General features: G+C 47.2%; 1 protein-coding gene across 6 annotated transcripts in view; it reads left to right on the forward strand.

Moving 5' to 3' along the window:
* The first annotated feature begins 927 nt into the window (after positions 1 to 927).
* LOC118221382 (calmodulin-regulated spectrin-associated protein 3-like) overlaps positions 928 to 17,588 on the forward strand; it is a 34,244-nt gene continuing 17,583 nt past the window's right edge. For all 6 annotated transcript variants that reach the window (XM_035406411.1, XM_035406414.1, XM_035406412.1 and 3 more), the window contains exons 1-2: positions 928 to 1,537; positions 14,283 to 14,554. In XM_035406411.1, coding sequence (XP_035262302.1) covers positions 1,405 to 1,537; positions 14,283 to 14,554 — 405 coding nt within the window. In that variant the 5' untranslated portion in view covers positions 928 to 1,404. The remainder of the gene's footprint in view (positions 1,538 to 14,282; positions 14,555 to 17,588) is intronic.

Below are 17,588 nucleotides of genomic sequence, written 5' to 3' on the forward strand. Positions count from 1 at the left end.
GAATTTTTTCCCCCCAAACCTCAAGGTCAGTGTTCTAGAACTCCATTGTTTTCAGTTACCTGTAGTGATTGTGACATCAGCATTAGAATGTTCAGTAAGGTACATTCTAATCACATACTATATTTGTGATCTTATAGGCTACATGAAAGGGTTAAGGCACCTGAATCATTGTAACTATTTCCGTGCCAAGGAATGTATTAAGTGTTGGACCGCGCCAGTTCCACCCCCACTTGCACATCACATTTTATGATATAAAGATTGCGTGTTTGCTGAACATTGACCTTTGAGATAAATCTATTGTTTATGGTACAGAGGAGCCCACAGTCCTCCGCAGGCTGTCAGACTTGAAATCGCCAAAACATTCTCCCCACGAGCTGAGATTAGTAGGCCTAGCATGTTTTTGTGCCCTTAACGCAATAATATGGAACGATTGTCCTGCGTTTTGGGTCATAAATGGATAACGCCAACAGGGTTACTAAAAAAAGCCTTCCCAGCGGACAGTTGGTCGCATTTCAAGTGACCTGTCGCGCGACTTCAAATATTCATACTAAGCCAATACCCGATGAATGGCCTGGAAATAGATTTACATTTTCATGGATGTGTTAAATATGAGTTATCAGAGTCTGTCTGGTTATAGTTTTTTAATATTATAATTCACTTGAACCATAAATAATGTTTTACTATCAAACACATTTGTTTCCTACAGCAATTGTCTGTTGAGCGTAAGTAATTATTTACAGATCAGAAACTCTTGGTATTTTCCGGACAAGCGTCACCAATGACAAGCACACCCTGTATTGCACCTGCTTCAATGAGCTAGCTTTTCATGCCCTATACCTCTTAGTGAGGTTTCCAAGCATTAGAGCCCGCCCCTTCTGGGTCCCTGAGTCTCTTCCCTGGACTCGATTGGCTAGTCGTCTGGTGAATGACGTGCGTGTGGAGCACCTGGAATTCGGTCAGTCGGTAGCGGGTCGCCGCTCTCAGCTGCGCAGAAAATACACCGCTATGGGCGGACAGCGGAGCGGAGTCAAATAATGTATTTTCTCCTCTAAATCCGACGAAACAGGGGTCTCCTCCTAGACACGGAAACTGTCGTCTCAAGAAAGGAAAGACGGGGCGAACTCGCCTGACATCATTTACCCGGATTTAAAAGGGATTCCTTGAATCTACCCCCTCTTATTTCGGATGCTATTACATTATTCTAGAACGGCCGCTCCAAACCCACCAACATGCACAATGTCTGTATTCTCCAGGCCCGAGCTGGAGAGATAAGAATAGAATGACTCCTTGAATTTCCATCTCGTTTTTCTTTTTCTTTTTTTTTTACGCCCCAAGCTACCTCCTCTTTGTATCGCTCGCTCCCCTCCCTCTCCCCCCACCGGAGGCCACTGCACGGATTCTGCTATGGTGGATTCGACTGCGATGAGGAAGGCTTTCACGGTTCCGGAGATAAAGCCTTTGGACCAGTACGATTTCAACAGAGCCAAAATATGCGCTAGTTTAGGGTGGCTTTTGGCTAAAGCATACGGCACTGCAGGTAAGTGTTGACCGTCTCTGCGTTTTTGTTTTGTCCCGACCCGCTCCCCAAAAGCTCCCAGCGTCCGTGTGCCAGCATGCTGTTCTCCGCCTGTCATTAGTGGCAAGCGACACGAAGGTGAATTGCACATTGTCTGTAGTCTGTAGTCTCCGATTATGTCAGACGCAACGAGCATTAACGGACGGTATAGCAGAACCAGTGCGCGTAGCCTATCGAGAGGCGGTTTAAATGTGGTCTGGATATGTTTCTATCAACCCACCCTGTTTCTAAGGGATTCTGGTTTCTAGGATGTAATACCGTGGTCGCCGCATAAATAACACACAAAGCATATCGAATGCCCAGCCTTGCCAGCCAGCTTGGCATGCTCTCATCCGATTTGCTGCGAGGCACCGAAAGTGTTGCAAATCTAAGAGCTACAGAACGATAACGGCTCGTTTTTTTGTTTTTGTTTTATGTACTCGGTATAAAATAAGGCAACCCATTTTGACGTATTGTGCTGTGTGGCGCCTGACACACATTCGACGCAATCCTTTGTCGGTGATGTTTCAGTCGCGTTCCCCAGCCGACCTCTTAGCGTAAATCGTCCAGCAGGGATAATGCATGGAAAGCTGTATAGTGCATTAGCAGCTGTAATTCGTTGGGCTCAGCGAAAATAATGTCTAAGTAACCAGCAGAAACGAGACTCCGCGCATCAACTTAGTCGCATTGTCTTGCTTCTTTGGGACAGTCATATGTAGGCTATTAAATTAATTGTTCTTAATCAGTTTACGATAATATCGTTTAAAATTCAAATCTTTATTCTTTATTCCATGAAAAACACCAGAAGCGATATCACTTTGTCAATGGACGCAATAGATTGACATTCTGATGAAGATTCCAGGATACTAGAGATGTGCCGACCTTACCTTTTTTGTGTTATACTCTATTAACCAATACTGATGACATGCAGGTAGGTTACTGTGTTTATATTTGTGATAGGCTGTATGTGAGTTCAGTCCAGATCGTGGCGGTCGATGCTTGAAACGTTGATTTCAACAAAGAGCCCAGCGCGTGCTGTACCGACACCACCCTGCCCGTCTCTCGCGCACGCACACACCCACCCACCCACCACGGGGAAGCCCTTTGTCAAGCGCACGCGCCCACTGTGGAATTTAAATGGACTTCAGCACTGTATGTCTTGAACTGATAAGGTTCTCGTTAAAATTTTTGATAACGTTGGAGATATCCCTACAACCCCAGCCCCCAACGCCCCCCCTCCATCCCACTGGCAAAATAATAATAATAATAATAATAATTATCCACGTTTTCAATCATGTTGAAGGATTCGAGGAAGATCGGGTGTGGAACCTTAATGATCCCCCACTCACTCGCAGTAAGAGCGGCTTATCTGTAAAATGAATGTAAACGGAGTCTTTATAAGGGACGGTTCCATACAGCGGCCGCTCCGAGCTTTGTTGCCTCCGTTTGCCGACGACCTCACCTCACCACGGCCTTGTTGCGGGTCACGCACATCCATTCTTATACAAAGCGCCGGTTATGTGCTGTCATAAGTTTCTATCGTCGTTTTGGAATACTTCCTTGTTGGAAAAATTTTCCTTGCGTTAGAATAGCCTATCACCTTTCTTCGCTGTAGCATGAAATAAATGCTGAACAATGGGCATTCTGTCTTAGATTAATACAGATTGCCGTCAGCAGCGTTTTGTAGTGTCTGGGGTCGCGGTGGGCACGCCAGGTCGTTGAGGCTGTGCCATCCTCTGCCATTTCGCTGGAAAACTGCAGTGGCTGAGTATCAAGTTTATTTTAATTAGCCAACTTTTTTGCCTCCTCAAACTTAAACGTATTTTTAAAACTGCTGAGTTTCCCAAAAAGAGTCAGCGTGCGCTGTAGCCGTAGGTCTGTGTTATTGAAAACCTGCCAGATCATGAGTACCGATATAGGATCAGGTTTGCCGTTCATATGACGACCTAATGAGCGAAAATGCAGGACTGACCCTGGATCAGCCAGCCCTCCCTACTCGCAGAATATGGGCCCAGGTGCTGTTTGCCGTTGACTGGTTAAGGTTAAGTGACTTAGGCTCCCTGAGGGATCAACGCATTAACGGCAGCCCTCCTTCTGACTCATGAGTCCTCGGAGATGCGGTACGGCTAACTAACAGCTTTGGTTTCCAAGCAGCACGTGCAGAGCAGCACAGCAGAAGGTTACAGTTTGATAGAAGGCCCACAATGTTGCTTCTGCTGTGATGGTGGAATACCGTCTGTGTGGCAGTTACAGAAAGATTCATCGATTTATCCTCGTATACACGGCAGGTATGTCAAACTCCAGTTCTGTAGGGCTGCATCATCTGCTGGTTTTTTTTTATTCGTTTCATGCACTTAAGTGATCTATTTAAGTCACCAAAGAGTCCACATAAATTGATGTGAAATTGAGGTAGGCTATAAACTGATTTGAACCAAAGCCACAAAAACGAAACGAACAGTAGATGCTGCTGTTCAGAAGCGACAAAATGGGGTGCTGGGCTTTCAATCTGAACGGTTCGCAGAGTTTTGCAGTGACCTTTGAGAGGTATTTGTTCCCATTTTTTGGGCATGTCTGGGGTGTTGTGGCATGACCAGAAGCAGCAGGTGACATATTTCAGTATTGGCGTGTCACTGTCTACTGTCCACCCAAACTGCCGTAGACACAGTGCTCTGCAACTGGGCGTTCAGGGCTGCAGTGTCTGCTGGATTTCTGTGTTTCTCGGCAACAGTGGTTCATTTAAGTCATTGATTGGCTAAAGAATGCACACACCTTGTTCTCAAGGCCTGATTGAAATGAAACAACAAGCGCCTGCAGACACAGCACCCCCACAGGACTGGAGTTAAACCAGCAGTCACTGCGGCCCTCCAGGCCTGCAGACTTTGCTGTCTTTCAGGACTGGAGATTGACACCCATGCTGTACGGCGTTGTTTCCATTTACAGTAGAGCGTGCATGTTTTTCTCATCGTAAGCCCAGCCCAGCTCTAAAGGCTGACATCCCTGGCTGCACCATGCACTGCATGTTTCTTTAATCCAACTCTCTCCGTTTCTGACACCTCCTCCTAGTGTCATACACTGAGGCCTGATCCCAGATCAGCACTCACACACTGAGGCCTGATCCCAGATCAGCACTCGCACACTGAAGCCTGATCCCAGATCAGCACTCACACACTGAGGCCTGATACCAGATCAGCACTCACACACTGAAGCCTGATCCCAGATCAGCACTCACACACTGAGGCCTGATCCCAGATCAGCACTCACACACTGAACCCTGATCCCAGATGAGCACTCACACAATGAAGCCTGATCCCAGATCAGCACTCACACACTGAAGCCTGATCCCCAGATCAGCACTCACACACTGAAGCCTGATCCCAGATCAGCACTCACACACTGAAGCCTGATCCCAGATCAGCATTCGCACACTGAGGCCTGATTCCAGATCAGCACTCACACACTGAACCCTGATCCCAGATCAGCACTCACACACTGAGGCCTGATCCCAGATCAGAACTCACACAATGAAGCCTGATCCCAGACCAGCACTCACACACTGAAGCCTGATCCCAGATCAGCACTATACACTGAGGTGCTTTGTGAACAGAATGTCCAGAGTTAAAGGCCTGATGCTTTGTGAACAGAAGGTCCTGAGTTACAGGCCTGATGCTTTGTGAACAGAAGGTCCACAGTTACAGGCCTGATGCTTTATGAACAGAAGATCCAGAGTTACAGGCCTGATGCTTTGTGAACAGAATGTCCAGAGTTAAAGGCCTGGTGCTTTATGAACAGAAGGTCCAGAGTTACAGGCCTGATGCTTTATGAACAGAAGGTCCAGAGTTACAGGCCTGATGCTTTGTGAACAGAAGGTCCAGAGTTACAGGCCTGATGCTTTATGAACAGAAGGTCCAGAGTTAGATTCCTGGTACTTTATGAACAGAAGGTCCAGAGTTACAGGCCAGATTCTTTGTCCAGAGTTAAAGGCCTGATGCTTTGTGAACAGAAGGTCCAGAGTTAGATTCCTGGTACTTTATGAACAGAAGGTCCAGAGTTACAGGCCAGATTCTTTGTCCAGAGTTAAAGGCCTGATGCTTTGTGAACAGAAGGTCCCGAGTTACAGGCCTGATGCTTTGTGAACAGAAGGTCCTGTGTGTGTGTGTATGTGTATATGTGTGAGTGTGTGCGAGTGTGTGTATTTGTGTGTGTGCATGTGTGTATGTGTCTGTGTGTATGTGTTTATGTGTGTGTGTATGTGTCTGTGTGTGTGTTTGTGTGTGTGGGCGTATGTGTTTGTGTGTGTGTGTGTGTGCGTTTATGTGTGTGTGCATGTGTGTGTGTGTGTGTGTGTGTGTATGTGTTTGTGTGTGTGTTTATGTGTGTATGTGTCTCAGCTGTGTGGCTGTGTGAGGACTGCCTGAGCTCAGAGCTGAGAGGAAGTGAATCACTCAGTGTGGCTCTGGTCCAGGTCCTCACGATGCAGCCACACATTCTGTGTAACAATGACCTTCATTGCGGTTTAAACAGTTTTACTGCAGTTGCTATTTTTTATAGTATGCTTATAATATATGATCCTTGGCATGTCGTATGTAGAGTGTAGTTTATGAAAGGTTTGGATGTATTGGGTATAATTTACAGTATACTGGATATACTTTATGCTGTATGGTGTGTATTTGTGCAGTTTATGATGTGATTAAGTGGTGTGTGTATATGGTGTGATATATGCATACATGTGAGTGTGTGCAAGTGTTTGTGTTTGTAAATGTGTATGAGCATGCACATTGTGTGTGTGTGTATGAGCATGCACATGAGTTATCTTAGAGGCAGTTCCATATCTATCCCCCACCCCCATCCCCAACACCTGAACTTGATGACATCATCGGTTCTCTTCCCAGAAATCTTGAGCATGCAGACTGAGGTCACCTCCCTGACGCCATCGCTCTCTGCTGATTAGTGAACCCAGTCGGCAGCTCGTGTCTGTTTGAGCCATGGCGTCACCGCATTCTGGTTACGCACATGCCCAGTCACACCGCTACCGTGGTTACGTCCACTGCTGCTTCAAACCCGCTTAAATTCTGTTTTGAGATTACAGTGTAGAGAAAAGGGGCCATCGCAGTGCTATGTCCTGCAGCGGTCACCAGCGTTTTTGGTTATTTCTTACCACCTCACGTACGATTACAAAAAACAAGGACCAAAGTTTGCCAATATGCCCTGTGGCAGCGGTCATTCTCATTCTAATTATTTCCAATTGACCCTGTTCATTGTCTAACTGTAGCAATGTAAGGGTGCTGTTTAACATGCACTATCTGTGATTAATTGACTTGAACCAATCATAGCGTTTTTTCTACACAGAGAAGTTCTTTCACTTGGCTCACACAAAGCAGAGGCTTCCACCACACTGGAGCCCTGCCCACCACACTATAGCCCCGCCCACCACACTATAGCCACGCCCATTACAATGTAGCCCCGCCCACGATGGGGTTCATGAAGCCTCACTCTTCTGCCACTTGTAGGCAGCTAAGTAAATGATCTTGCTTGTTTGTGTCCTTATTGCTTTGCTAACTGCAAGAGACTCTTCAGACTGAAGTGGCCTGTTTATATTTTCTCCTAATTGTACCTGAGCAACACAATGAGCTTCTTTAAACAGGCGTGTGATTCTACTGGACCGAGGGTCCCCAGTCTTATCCGAAAAGGACCAGTGAGGCAGCCAGTCTTTGTTTCAGGCTGGTACAAAGACACCTTATTCAATTAATTAACTAATCATGGTCTTCCATCAAGAGCTTGATAAGTAGAATCAGGTGTCTTAGTACTGGGCTAAAACAAAAACCAGATTGGGAACCCCTGTATTGAACACTGGGGGCAGGTGTGCAGCCCAGAACAGAATTTGCGCTGATGCTGCTCCTGGTTTAAGGTTGGGGGGGGAGGGCGTAGAGAGAGAGGAAGGGAAGTTTTTGGGATGAAATGGGTGCGATCAGATCCTCTGTCAGTTGGCAGAAAGCTTTGCTCTTCTCGGGTTCGAGAGAGAACAGTGAGCTCTTTCTGCTGCAAAGCCTCAACGCCCCCGCTGACAAAACTGCCAGTGTCCTTCACTCAATCACCGTTCATACCGCGGCTCAGTGTTTTTCTCCTCTCTTCCTCCTGTCTTTCTTTCCCTCTATCGGCACCATTCAGCTCAGTTCAGTTCCGCGGTGCGGTCTGTCGGTGGGTAAACTGATGCGTCGTCCGAGCGGTCGCGCACAGAGCCTCGTGAAGTTTAACTTCAGATGCAGCGGGTGAACGGTGTGCTCGAGAAAACATTAACATCTGTGCCCATCTCTCATCTTCTCTCTCTCTCTCTATCTCTCTCACTTCATTTCAAAATACTTTTTGTGGTGGTAATGTCACCAACAAGTAGCATTATAGAGGATTTTTATCTCTAAAGTAGAATCTTTATCTCCCCCCCCCCCATCATTCCTCTCTCATTGGTAAGATGATGGTCACAGCAGGAGATTTACGGAGTAACATTATAGGCATTTAGCAGATGCTCTTATCCAGAGCAACTTACGCAACGTTTTACATTGCATCTATTTATACAGCTGGATATAAACTGAAGCAGTGCAGGTTAAGTGCATTGCTCATGGGTACAATGCCAGTGTCCTACCTGGGAATCGAACCTGTGATATTTAGATTACAAGACTAGCTCCTTACCCATGATACTACGTTGCGCCCCCGTGTAATGCTGCGATGGACAGAGCTGGCCAACCTCGTTCCCTGGCCCGCTTTCCTCCTCCGCTGTGCTTTTCTCATTAGCCCAAGTTCCGTCTTTTCTTCCTCTCGCTGGGGAACCTCTCCGTCCTCTCCATCCTTCCATTCCCCATCCCCCATTGCCCCCCTGTCCTCTCAATTTCTCTCTGTTGGCCTTACCCTTCTCTCTTCTTCTCTGGCCTCTTTTCTCCGGTTGTTTATTTATCTGTCGCTCGTTTTGGTGGACTCTCCTAGTCTGCGATGGTTTAACGAGGCCGAGCCCGCTGGACGTGAACACGGAGACAGAGAATCAGCATCCAGAGCGAGGGCTTAGGGGAGGGAACCAGGGAGTTTAATGGCTCTATGATTCTTGGAAACGGTGTTGAGAAGGTGTGTGGCTGTTTCTGGAGACCACGACTGCAGCTGTTTCTGGAGAGCGCGATGTTGGAGCTGTTTCTGGAGAATATGACTGCAGTTGTTTCTGGAGAACACGACTTGAGTTGTTTTTGGAGAACATGACTGCAGTTGTTTTTTGGAGAACACGGTGTTGGAGCTGTTTATGGAGAACACGGCAAAAAAAAAATAGGATTGTGAAAAATCAGGAAAGGGACTTATTTTCTTGTGCCGCCCACAAGACACGTTCACACGTTCATCAACCCGCAACTCTTGCCCTCTGCTGGTGAAAGCAGTCCATCGCGTGTTTGCTGCTTTTGCCCGCAGGGGGACTAAGGGGACGTGGGTGAAAGCTGGTTAAGGATAAATTCTATACTGTTATCAAGGAATATTTCTTGAACACAAAGAGTCCTCCATTCATGGAATGGCTCATCAGGTCGTAGAGTAGAACCAGTGGCCTTCTGGGCGTCTAAGTCCAGGCTTGATGCAGTGCTAGGTGCTCTCTCATCTGTTGGGAAATGACGAGCCAAGATGGGGCTGAACGGCCTGTTCTCATCCTCTGTCATTCTTATGTTCTTAATTTTTAAGAATATATCTGCTGGTTAAATACAGATGTGGCCTACGAAACAGGTCAGTTGTGGCTTCTTCAGCAGGGGTGGCCAATTCTGTTACTGAAAAGGCCAGTTATCCCTGGCTTAATTAGCTGATCAGACTGCATTAAAATATTTAATTCAGGGACACAACAGCAGCTTTCAGCTTTCACTCACAGGCCTATTGTGAAATTTAGCTAAAATGTCAGATCATGCAAATTATTAGGCTCATTAAATAAATAAGAGCAGAAGTTCATGGTGTGAAATCCACAGACAAATAAGTCCCTCTATTACCACCGCTGGTCTAGCCTGTGCTGTTGGTGGTATGTGGAGACAGTGTTACCTGGCGCAAGCATTGACGTTAAAGGAACACACGTGTCTGGGCATTCCATTTGAGGCAGCTGTCCCGCATGAGCATTGAATGCTTGACTGTGTGAACGAGCGCCACGGCATGATTTAGCCCAATCTATTCATTCGTAGCGGTTATCTCGTGTGTAGCCCATCTTATCAGGCTCTGATGGGGTCCCCGTACGCTGCTCCGGTGTCCCCTTTGAAAAGACCCCTGATACTGTATATCAGGCTCCATTGCATTCATGATCAATGAAAGTACAAAGTGCTGGTGATACTTTTTTTTTTTTTTGCACGTGTGGCCAGTTTTTTTTTTTTGGTTGCTTCACTCGTCTTTGATGCTGGATTGGGTCGGTAACAGGCAGTCTTTTGAGCGTTTAGCTAGCCCTCAGAGCGCTACCAGACCTTTTTTTTTGCTCTTTTTATTTATTTATGTAGAAACCCAGTCATTCAATTGGACTACTCGTCTTGGGTTTATACTCAGCTACACTGCAGATGCATACAAATCTGCAGTAGTGGATAACGGTTACATGAAGGTACAATTACAATTTAAAATTTTTTTTATAGAGTCCTAATGCCAGTTCAAACAATGGCAGTGGTGTTGGCTGCACTTCCATCCTGATCTGAGCGCTCATAACGGCATGATTAGCGCCGTGCCTCCATTAGCCGCTACCGCTACAATTGGGCTCGAGCATGTGCCACTGCTCGGCCAGAATCCCCGCGCCACGACCTGCTTTGGGTGAAAACGCGCTATTAATTTGAAAAACCCGCAGTTAATTACGCACCCCCCCCCCCCCCCACGTCTCTCTCAGAGCGGCTTTGGCCTCGCCGTAATCTCTCTCGCTTCGTCTTATCTTTGGCAGCCATCGCCGCGGTTACATATTTTCCCGTTAATCTTCAGTCGGAACACGGCTCTGTACAAGTCATCGTGAACAAACGGTTCAGCCCAAAATGTCAATATTAATAAGGTCTTTTTCTTCCTGCTGGGCCTGCTGGAATTACATGTTCACCTGTGCTGTTTACACAGGTAGTTTGATAAATCATTGAATCATTTTCCCTCATTGCTTTGCGAAAACAAGTTGTGCTTGTGCGTGTTAATGCCAATGTAGCATTGTTCAAAGTTTGCGTGAGGAAATCCTACACGGGGTGTAATATCATCGATGGTGAAGCCGTAGGAGTGTGATTGGTTCTCTTGGCCTTTGTATTTAGCTCGGTAGCCTAAATGTAAGCTCTTGTTGTGCGGATTTGAACCTGCAGTGAACCTACCCGCATTACACCAACACAGCATAGACCTGCCAGCCCCTGCCTGCGTCGCCATGGCAAGGCCCACTGATGTGAACAACATTATCTCCATCTGAAACGACGGATAACTGCCACTGTAACTGCCGTGCGATTGGCTCTCTGCGCCGGAGCTGTGTCTGTGTGCGCTCTCTCCCATCGTGGGTCCTGGAGGTCCCCGCCCTTTCGGGGCAGGGCAATGAGATGTACCTTTGATCTTTCGGGCGGGGTTAATGTGAAGCGGTGAACTCCCTCCATCTGCCGAGACCTAATGCCCCTCTAATTAAAACAGAGAGCTTCCTGTTCCGCTGTTCTCAGGAGAACAGGATTTCACTCTCTCTCTCTCTCTCTCTCTCTCTCTCTCTCTCTCTGTCTTCTTCTCTGTCCTCCTCTCAGCAATTTCTGCCTGCTGGCCTTTAAGGCAGAAAAAATGAAGCCATTTTAAATGTCATGCTGCATGTGTACAAACTGAGGTGCAGTGGTGGATTTTTGCACAGATGTTTCTGTGTGTGAATCTGCGTATGCACCTGTGTGTGCGTGTGTATGTGTATCTGTGTGTGCGTGTGTGTGTGTGTATCTGTGTGTGTGTGTGTGTGTGTGTGGAGGCACTAATGAGTCCCTGTGCTCTTTGTCTCTGTTGGTTGTGGGGTTCTGCAGTACAGATGATGTGATATACAGACTGTGTCTGTTTTTATTTCGTAGACAGAGGCAGGTCAGACTCAGGAGGATAACAGGAGGAAACAGCACCCCCAAAGCTGCTGTTACTCAGAGAATCCCAACAATCTGGCCTTAACAGCACCCCCAAAAATACAGTTACTTTGAGAACCCCAACATTCCGGCTGAAACAGCACCTCTAAACTGTACCCTTAAAACTAAAAACAGCTTAGTTCTGAACAGCCCCTCGAAACCTACCAATCTGAGCAGAAACTCAGTATTCTGGACTGGCAATCGACCAGGCAAACCCAAGAAACATACAAACATGAGACAACATTTAATGCCAAGAAGAGGGCGAGTCAGCGCGTCTTAGCTGGTCCAGTGTCGAGCGCAGGCGTCCCACCCCAGCCCAGCTCACTCTGCAGTGTGCTAACTGGAGTGAGCTCGGGTCCAGCAGGGTTTGCTCCAGCTGAAACACTGTTTCCAGGGTTACACTGGCTGTCAGTTGAAAAGAGGCTGCGAATGACCTGCAGGCACTGCGGTTCTCTGAGGTCCCTGTCTCAGGCCTTCTGGCCAGAGTCAGCATGTTCCGGCATGTTCCAGAGTTGATCGGGCAGCAGTGTAGTATAATGGGTAAAGCGTCAATCTAATAACCTAAAGGTCGCAGGTTCTATTCGCCGCTAGGACACTGCCGTTATACCCTTGAGCAAGGTACGTCACCTGCATTACTTCAGTATTTGACCAGCTGTATAATTGTAAATGCTATGTAAACATTGTGTAAGTCGGTCTGGATAAGAGTGTCTGCTAAATGCCCCTAATGTAATTTAATGACCAGAGCTGTAGCAGTGGTACACTGTACACACCAGCAACCTAGCTGCATATTTCTTATGTACTTTATTAGTTTCGTTGTATTGGTAAAAATGGCATTGATACAATACAGAAAGCACATGCACGTGTGTGTGGGTATGATTGTGTATTTGTGTGTGTGTGTGTGGGTATGAGCGTGTGTGTGTACTTCAGTTTGTGACATTTACTGGTCCCCGAAGTGCACTCAGCAAGCACTGAGCTGAACTGTGGTTTCTCCAGAGATGTGTGTGTGTGTGTGTGTGTGTGTGTGGAAAAGGTAGCGAGGACCAAGCAGGTCCCCATAACGCCTGTTCACAAATGGGCTGCATAACTGTGTGCTCATGTCCGCCTCCAAAAACACGAGGAGCGGAAACTTTGGGGGTAAACTCGGCCCTCCTGCCAGGGAGAGAGGGGCGATGCTTGCACCCCTGTGTGGTGCATCTGTGCCCGTCCCACGCTGAGGCTGGCGTCCAATCACAGAGATTAGGCTCGCTTCTTGAGTGGATGTCCGGATGTAGGGTGCTGGAATGTGGGTCATAGGGGGAGAAGATGGAGGGGGGGGGGGGATGAGGGAGTCTCCATGCTGTCATGTGATTCAGACTCTCTCTGTTACTGCTGCTGCTGTACCCTACAATGGCAGAGCCCTCCGAGTCTGTCTTTCAGCTTGAGACATACACACACACAAACACACACACGCACACACACTCATGCACACGCACACATGTGCATACACATGCACGCATGCAGACATGCACACGCACATGTGCACACACATGCACGCACACACAGACACATACGCACACAGAGTTTCTTCAGTGTGACAGACATGCTGTGCTGATTGCTGTAACACTTTACTCTGTTGAATCATTCAAATGACGGGCCAGTTAGGGGGCGGGGTCGGATCCCAAATGACTGGCCAGTTAGGGGGCGGGGTCTGATCCCAAATGACGGGCCAGTTAGGGTGCGGGGTCAGATTGGGGCCGGTTTTCACAGTGAGGGGACCCTGTCAGTTCAGATACCCTCGTGTGTCACTCACGCACTCCTGAACTGCTCTTCCTGGTCTATTTCCTCTCTCAGCTACCGAATACAGAATGTTCAAGAAACATTTCTATGGATTTTTTTTCCTTTGGGGAACTAACCTAAAATGTTCTCTGGGCGCTAACGCTAAATCATTGACCAATCAACCATCAAATCATGACTTGATTATTTCGACATGTCGGAAAATCTATAGAGTCATTGATTCTCATCAGAGAGAAGCCAAGTCCCTGCACAGCTTGACGCATTGTTCTTTAAGATTATTAGATTTACTGCCTGACATTGCGGATATGTTCTTGGTGGGTCTTTATTTAGAGAGAATTTTCCACACAAACTTGAAGCTTAAAAAAGGCCAAGTTTGATTATTCAAATATTAGTTCTTGGGAACCGTAAAATATTCAAATATTAGGCTGTTGTAAATGCAAATATCTGATGCCTCCTCCTTTGTCTCCATTGATGTTAATGTTGCTCTGAATGTCTTCTGTTGTTAATTAATGTTGCTGTGCTTGTCTCCCTGTGTTCAATAATGTTGCGTTTGCAGTTTCCTGTTTGCAGAGAGTAATGTTGCTCTGTTTGTCCTGTAGAGAGTAATGTTGCTGTGTTTGCAAAGTAATGCTGCTCGCTTTGTTCTGTAGAGAGTAACGTTACTGCATTTGTACAGTAACGTTACTGTGTTTGTAGAGTAACATTGCAGTGTTTGTAGAGTAATGTTGCTCTGTTTGTCCTGTAGAGACTAATGTTGCTGTGTTTGTAGAGTAATGTTGCTGTGTTTGTAAGGTAACATTGCAGTGTTTGTAGAGTAATGTTGCTGTGTTTGTCCTGTTGAGAGTAACATCGCTCTGTTTGTCCCTGTCCTCCCCCCGTAGAGAATGTTCCGCTGGATCTGCGGGAGCCCTTCTATCGGGACCAGTATGAGCAGGAGCACATCAAGCCCCCCGTCACGCGGCTACTGCTGTCCTCTGAGCTGTACTGCCGTGCCTACGGCCAGCTGCTGGGGGCCCGGGGCCACGCCCCGTCCGAAGGGCCCCCCAGAGACGGCCCCAGCCTCCTGCGCCTGCTCGCCAAGAGGGCCGCGCCCCCGAAGGATCGGGACGTCCCGGTGACCGATGCAGACCTCCGGCACACACCCATACGGATGGTGAGAGGGGAGTGGGTTTGGGGGGGGGGGGGGGTTGTTTTATGGGGGTGTGTAATGGTTGAGGGAAGAGAGGGGGTTTGTTGGGGGGGGGGGAGATGATGGGCGTACAGAATTTTGGGGACACCAGCTGTGGTTTCTGCTTTTATAAACAACACCAACAGCATCAATCAGCTCTTTTATGTGAGGCACTGTGGACACTGTGTGTGTGTGTGTATGTATGTGCATGTTTGCATGTGTGTGTGTATGTGCATGTATGTTTGTGTGTGTGTGTGTATGTTTGTGTGTATGTGTATGTGTGTGTGTATGTTTGTGTGTGTGTGTGTCTGAAAGACTTCAGGCTGGCCATGTGGAGCTGTGAGCTCTGGGCTTGGCTGGTGATGTCTGTCGCTGCAGAGATGGGAAAGTGGGTCAGTGCATTAGCTGAAGCGTAGTGTGTCTGTTTCTGCAATCTGCTGCTACACCACCCCAGTCTAATAGGTGGAAATTTCCCTCCCACTCACACACACAAACACACAAACACACACCTGCACGCATACGCACATACACACACTCACACATATATGCATGTAGAACCACTTTACTGCTGTCTCTGTGTGATACTGTGGTACTCCTCTCCCTGATGGAAAAGAAAGAAGGCTTGTGGGTGTTGTTTAGAGTGTAGAGAGGAGAGGGGGAGTGAATTTAGCTGAAAATAAGCTGTGGAGATGGAGAAGGAGTGAAGTGGGGGCACGGGGTCACCAGTAGCTTGGCACTAAATTATGACAAATTTACTTGCTATGGCAACCCAACGACACTTTTGCACCTTCACAGGATTGCTGTTCTCAATCACTAACTAGGTCACATGACTAGGTCTGTGAGTCTCTGGGTTGGGCCTTTTCACGCTTAACCTAACAGCCAGTTTAGTGTCCCATTTAATATGACCTCCTAGTTAAAGGCTCGTTCCATTGCTCCTAGGTCTCATATAAACAAAACGTCAAAAAAACACAAAAATGTGTTTTTGGGCTGGTCTTATGACGCAATCAATGTTCCAGGTCTACCACTTTTTTTTCACACCTTGTTAGTCACACTTGTGACATTAAAAAGCCTTAAAATGGAATTAAGCACACTTTGTTTTAAAAAAACCCGCAATGTGCACTTTGGTCGCTCGCAGTTTGATGAAGTCATAACATATCAGAGACCTCAGTGGAGTCAGATGATCTGTGGCTGAATCAATGTTCTGGCTCCCGCTGTTTTATAGCCTTGGTGAATACGTCTTATTTTTGGGTCTCTCTGGATATTGGCGTCTGCTAAATACACCATATGATCAAAAGTATCTGGACACTTCTTGGTCTGGGGCTGTTTTTCATGGTTTGGGCTAGGCCCCTTTAGTTCCAGTGAATGAAAATCTTAATACAATGACATTCTAGATGATTCTGTGCTTCCAACTTTGTGGCAACAGTTTGGGGAAGGCCCTTTCCTGTTTCAGCATGACTATGACCCCGGGCACACAGCGAGGTCCATATAGAAATGGTTTTGTCGAGAACAGTGTGGAAGAACTTGACTGGCCTGCACAGAGCCCTGACATCAACCATATCTAACACATTTTGGATCAATTGGAAAGCCAATTGTGAGCTAGGCCTAATTGCCCAATCAGTGTCCGACCTCCCTAATGCTCTTCTGGCTGAATGGAAGCAAATCCCTGCAGCAATGCTCCAACATCTAGGATAAAGCCTTCCCAGAAGAGTGGAGGTTGGTATGGCAGCGAAGGGTGGACCAACTCCGTATTAATGCCCATCATTTTGGACGAGATGTTGGATGTCAGGTGTCCTCATATTTTTGGCCATGTAGTGTATTTCAGTGTAACTGCAAAGCTGCGTTGTTTTGTACTGGGCCAGGGTGTGTGTGTGTGTGTCTGCATGTGTGTGTGCGTGTGTGTGTGTGTTGCAGAGTTCAGGAGCTATGATGGTTAAAAAACATCTTTATTAGCCCAATATAGCAGATCTTGTTAGCACGTATCACTTAATAACAAGCAACGATCAATTGTGTTGTGTAACACATTCCTCTTTCTGTCTCTCTCCATCTCTCCTGCTCACTCTCTCCCTCTTTCTCTCTCTCTCTCTGAGGAGAATGCTGTTTTTGGAGATGAGTGGAAGTCGATGTGCTAACACCAGTTTCACCGTAGTTAATGCTTCACTTCTTCCTGTTATGAAAGCGAACATAACCTGAACCCACTCCACCGCGGTTTCCCACCTTTTCCACCTCCGCTGATGTTTAGATGATCACACTTTTCTGTTCAAAGCCTCCCTGAGTCTTTACTCATAAACCACTGCACACCCATGTCTTGTTTTCTTTGAACGTCACTCCCAAGGTCAGACATGGCACTCCAGTGATATGCAGTTTAGCATGACAGACAGGTTATCCGTGTTACTACTCATGTACAGAACTGGAAGTCACGTGTGTGAGTGTGTGTGTGTGTGTGGCCTTTAGTGAAGAGATAATGTGGCTTGCTTGCTTGCTTGTTTGGGCTGTGGAGTCAGAGCTGCAATGCCCTTGATTTTAGAGTGTATATTAAGAGCAGGCTGCCCTGCTGCATTAATGATTGACATAAGAGAGGGCGGAGTGTGAGAGGGTCAGTGCCCGTGGGTCTGCCTGACAGGACTACTGTGTGACTGACCTCTGCACCTCACCTAGAGCAAGGACCTCACCAGGGGCCAATGGTCAGTGTCCCTATAGAGTTGCTAAACACACACACACACACACACACACACATATGCACACTCACACACGTGCACGCACACACACACTCACACACACTCACGCGTACATCTCACAAGATCGCATGCGCACAAACACCCAGGTACATACATGCATACACACATACATATATACACCCAGTCCTATAACACATTCACGCAGACACACACCCTCCAGTGCACATGTTGTGTTCTGTGCGCTGGCTCCATCCAGCAGAGCAGTAGAGACTCCTAGTGGCGGGGTGTGAAATTGCGCTCTTCCTGCTGTAGATGGGTGGGTCGCTCTTGATATTAAGAGCAGA

Source organism: Anguilla anguilla, chromosome 2 (genome assembly GCF_013347855.1).
Source record: "Anguilla anguilla isolate fAngAng1 chromosome 2, fAngAng1.pri, whole genome shotgun sequence".
In the NCBI taxonomy this organism is placed as follows: Eukaryota; Metazoa; Chordata; class Actinopteri; order Anguilliformes; family Anguillidae; genus Anguilla; species Anguilla anguilla.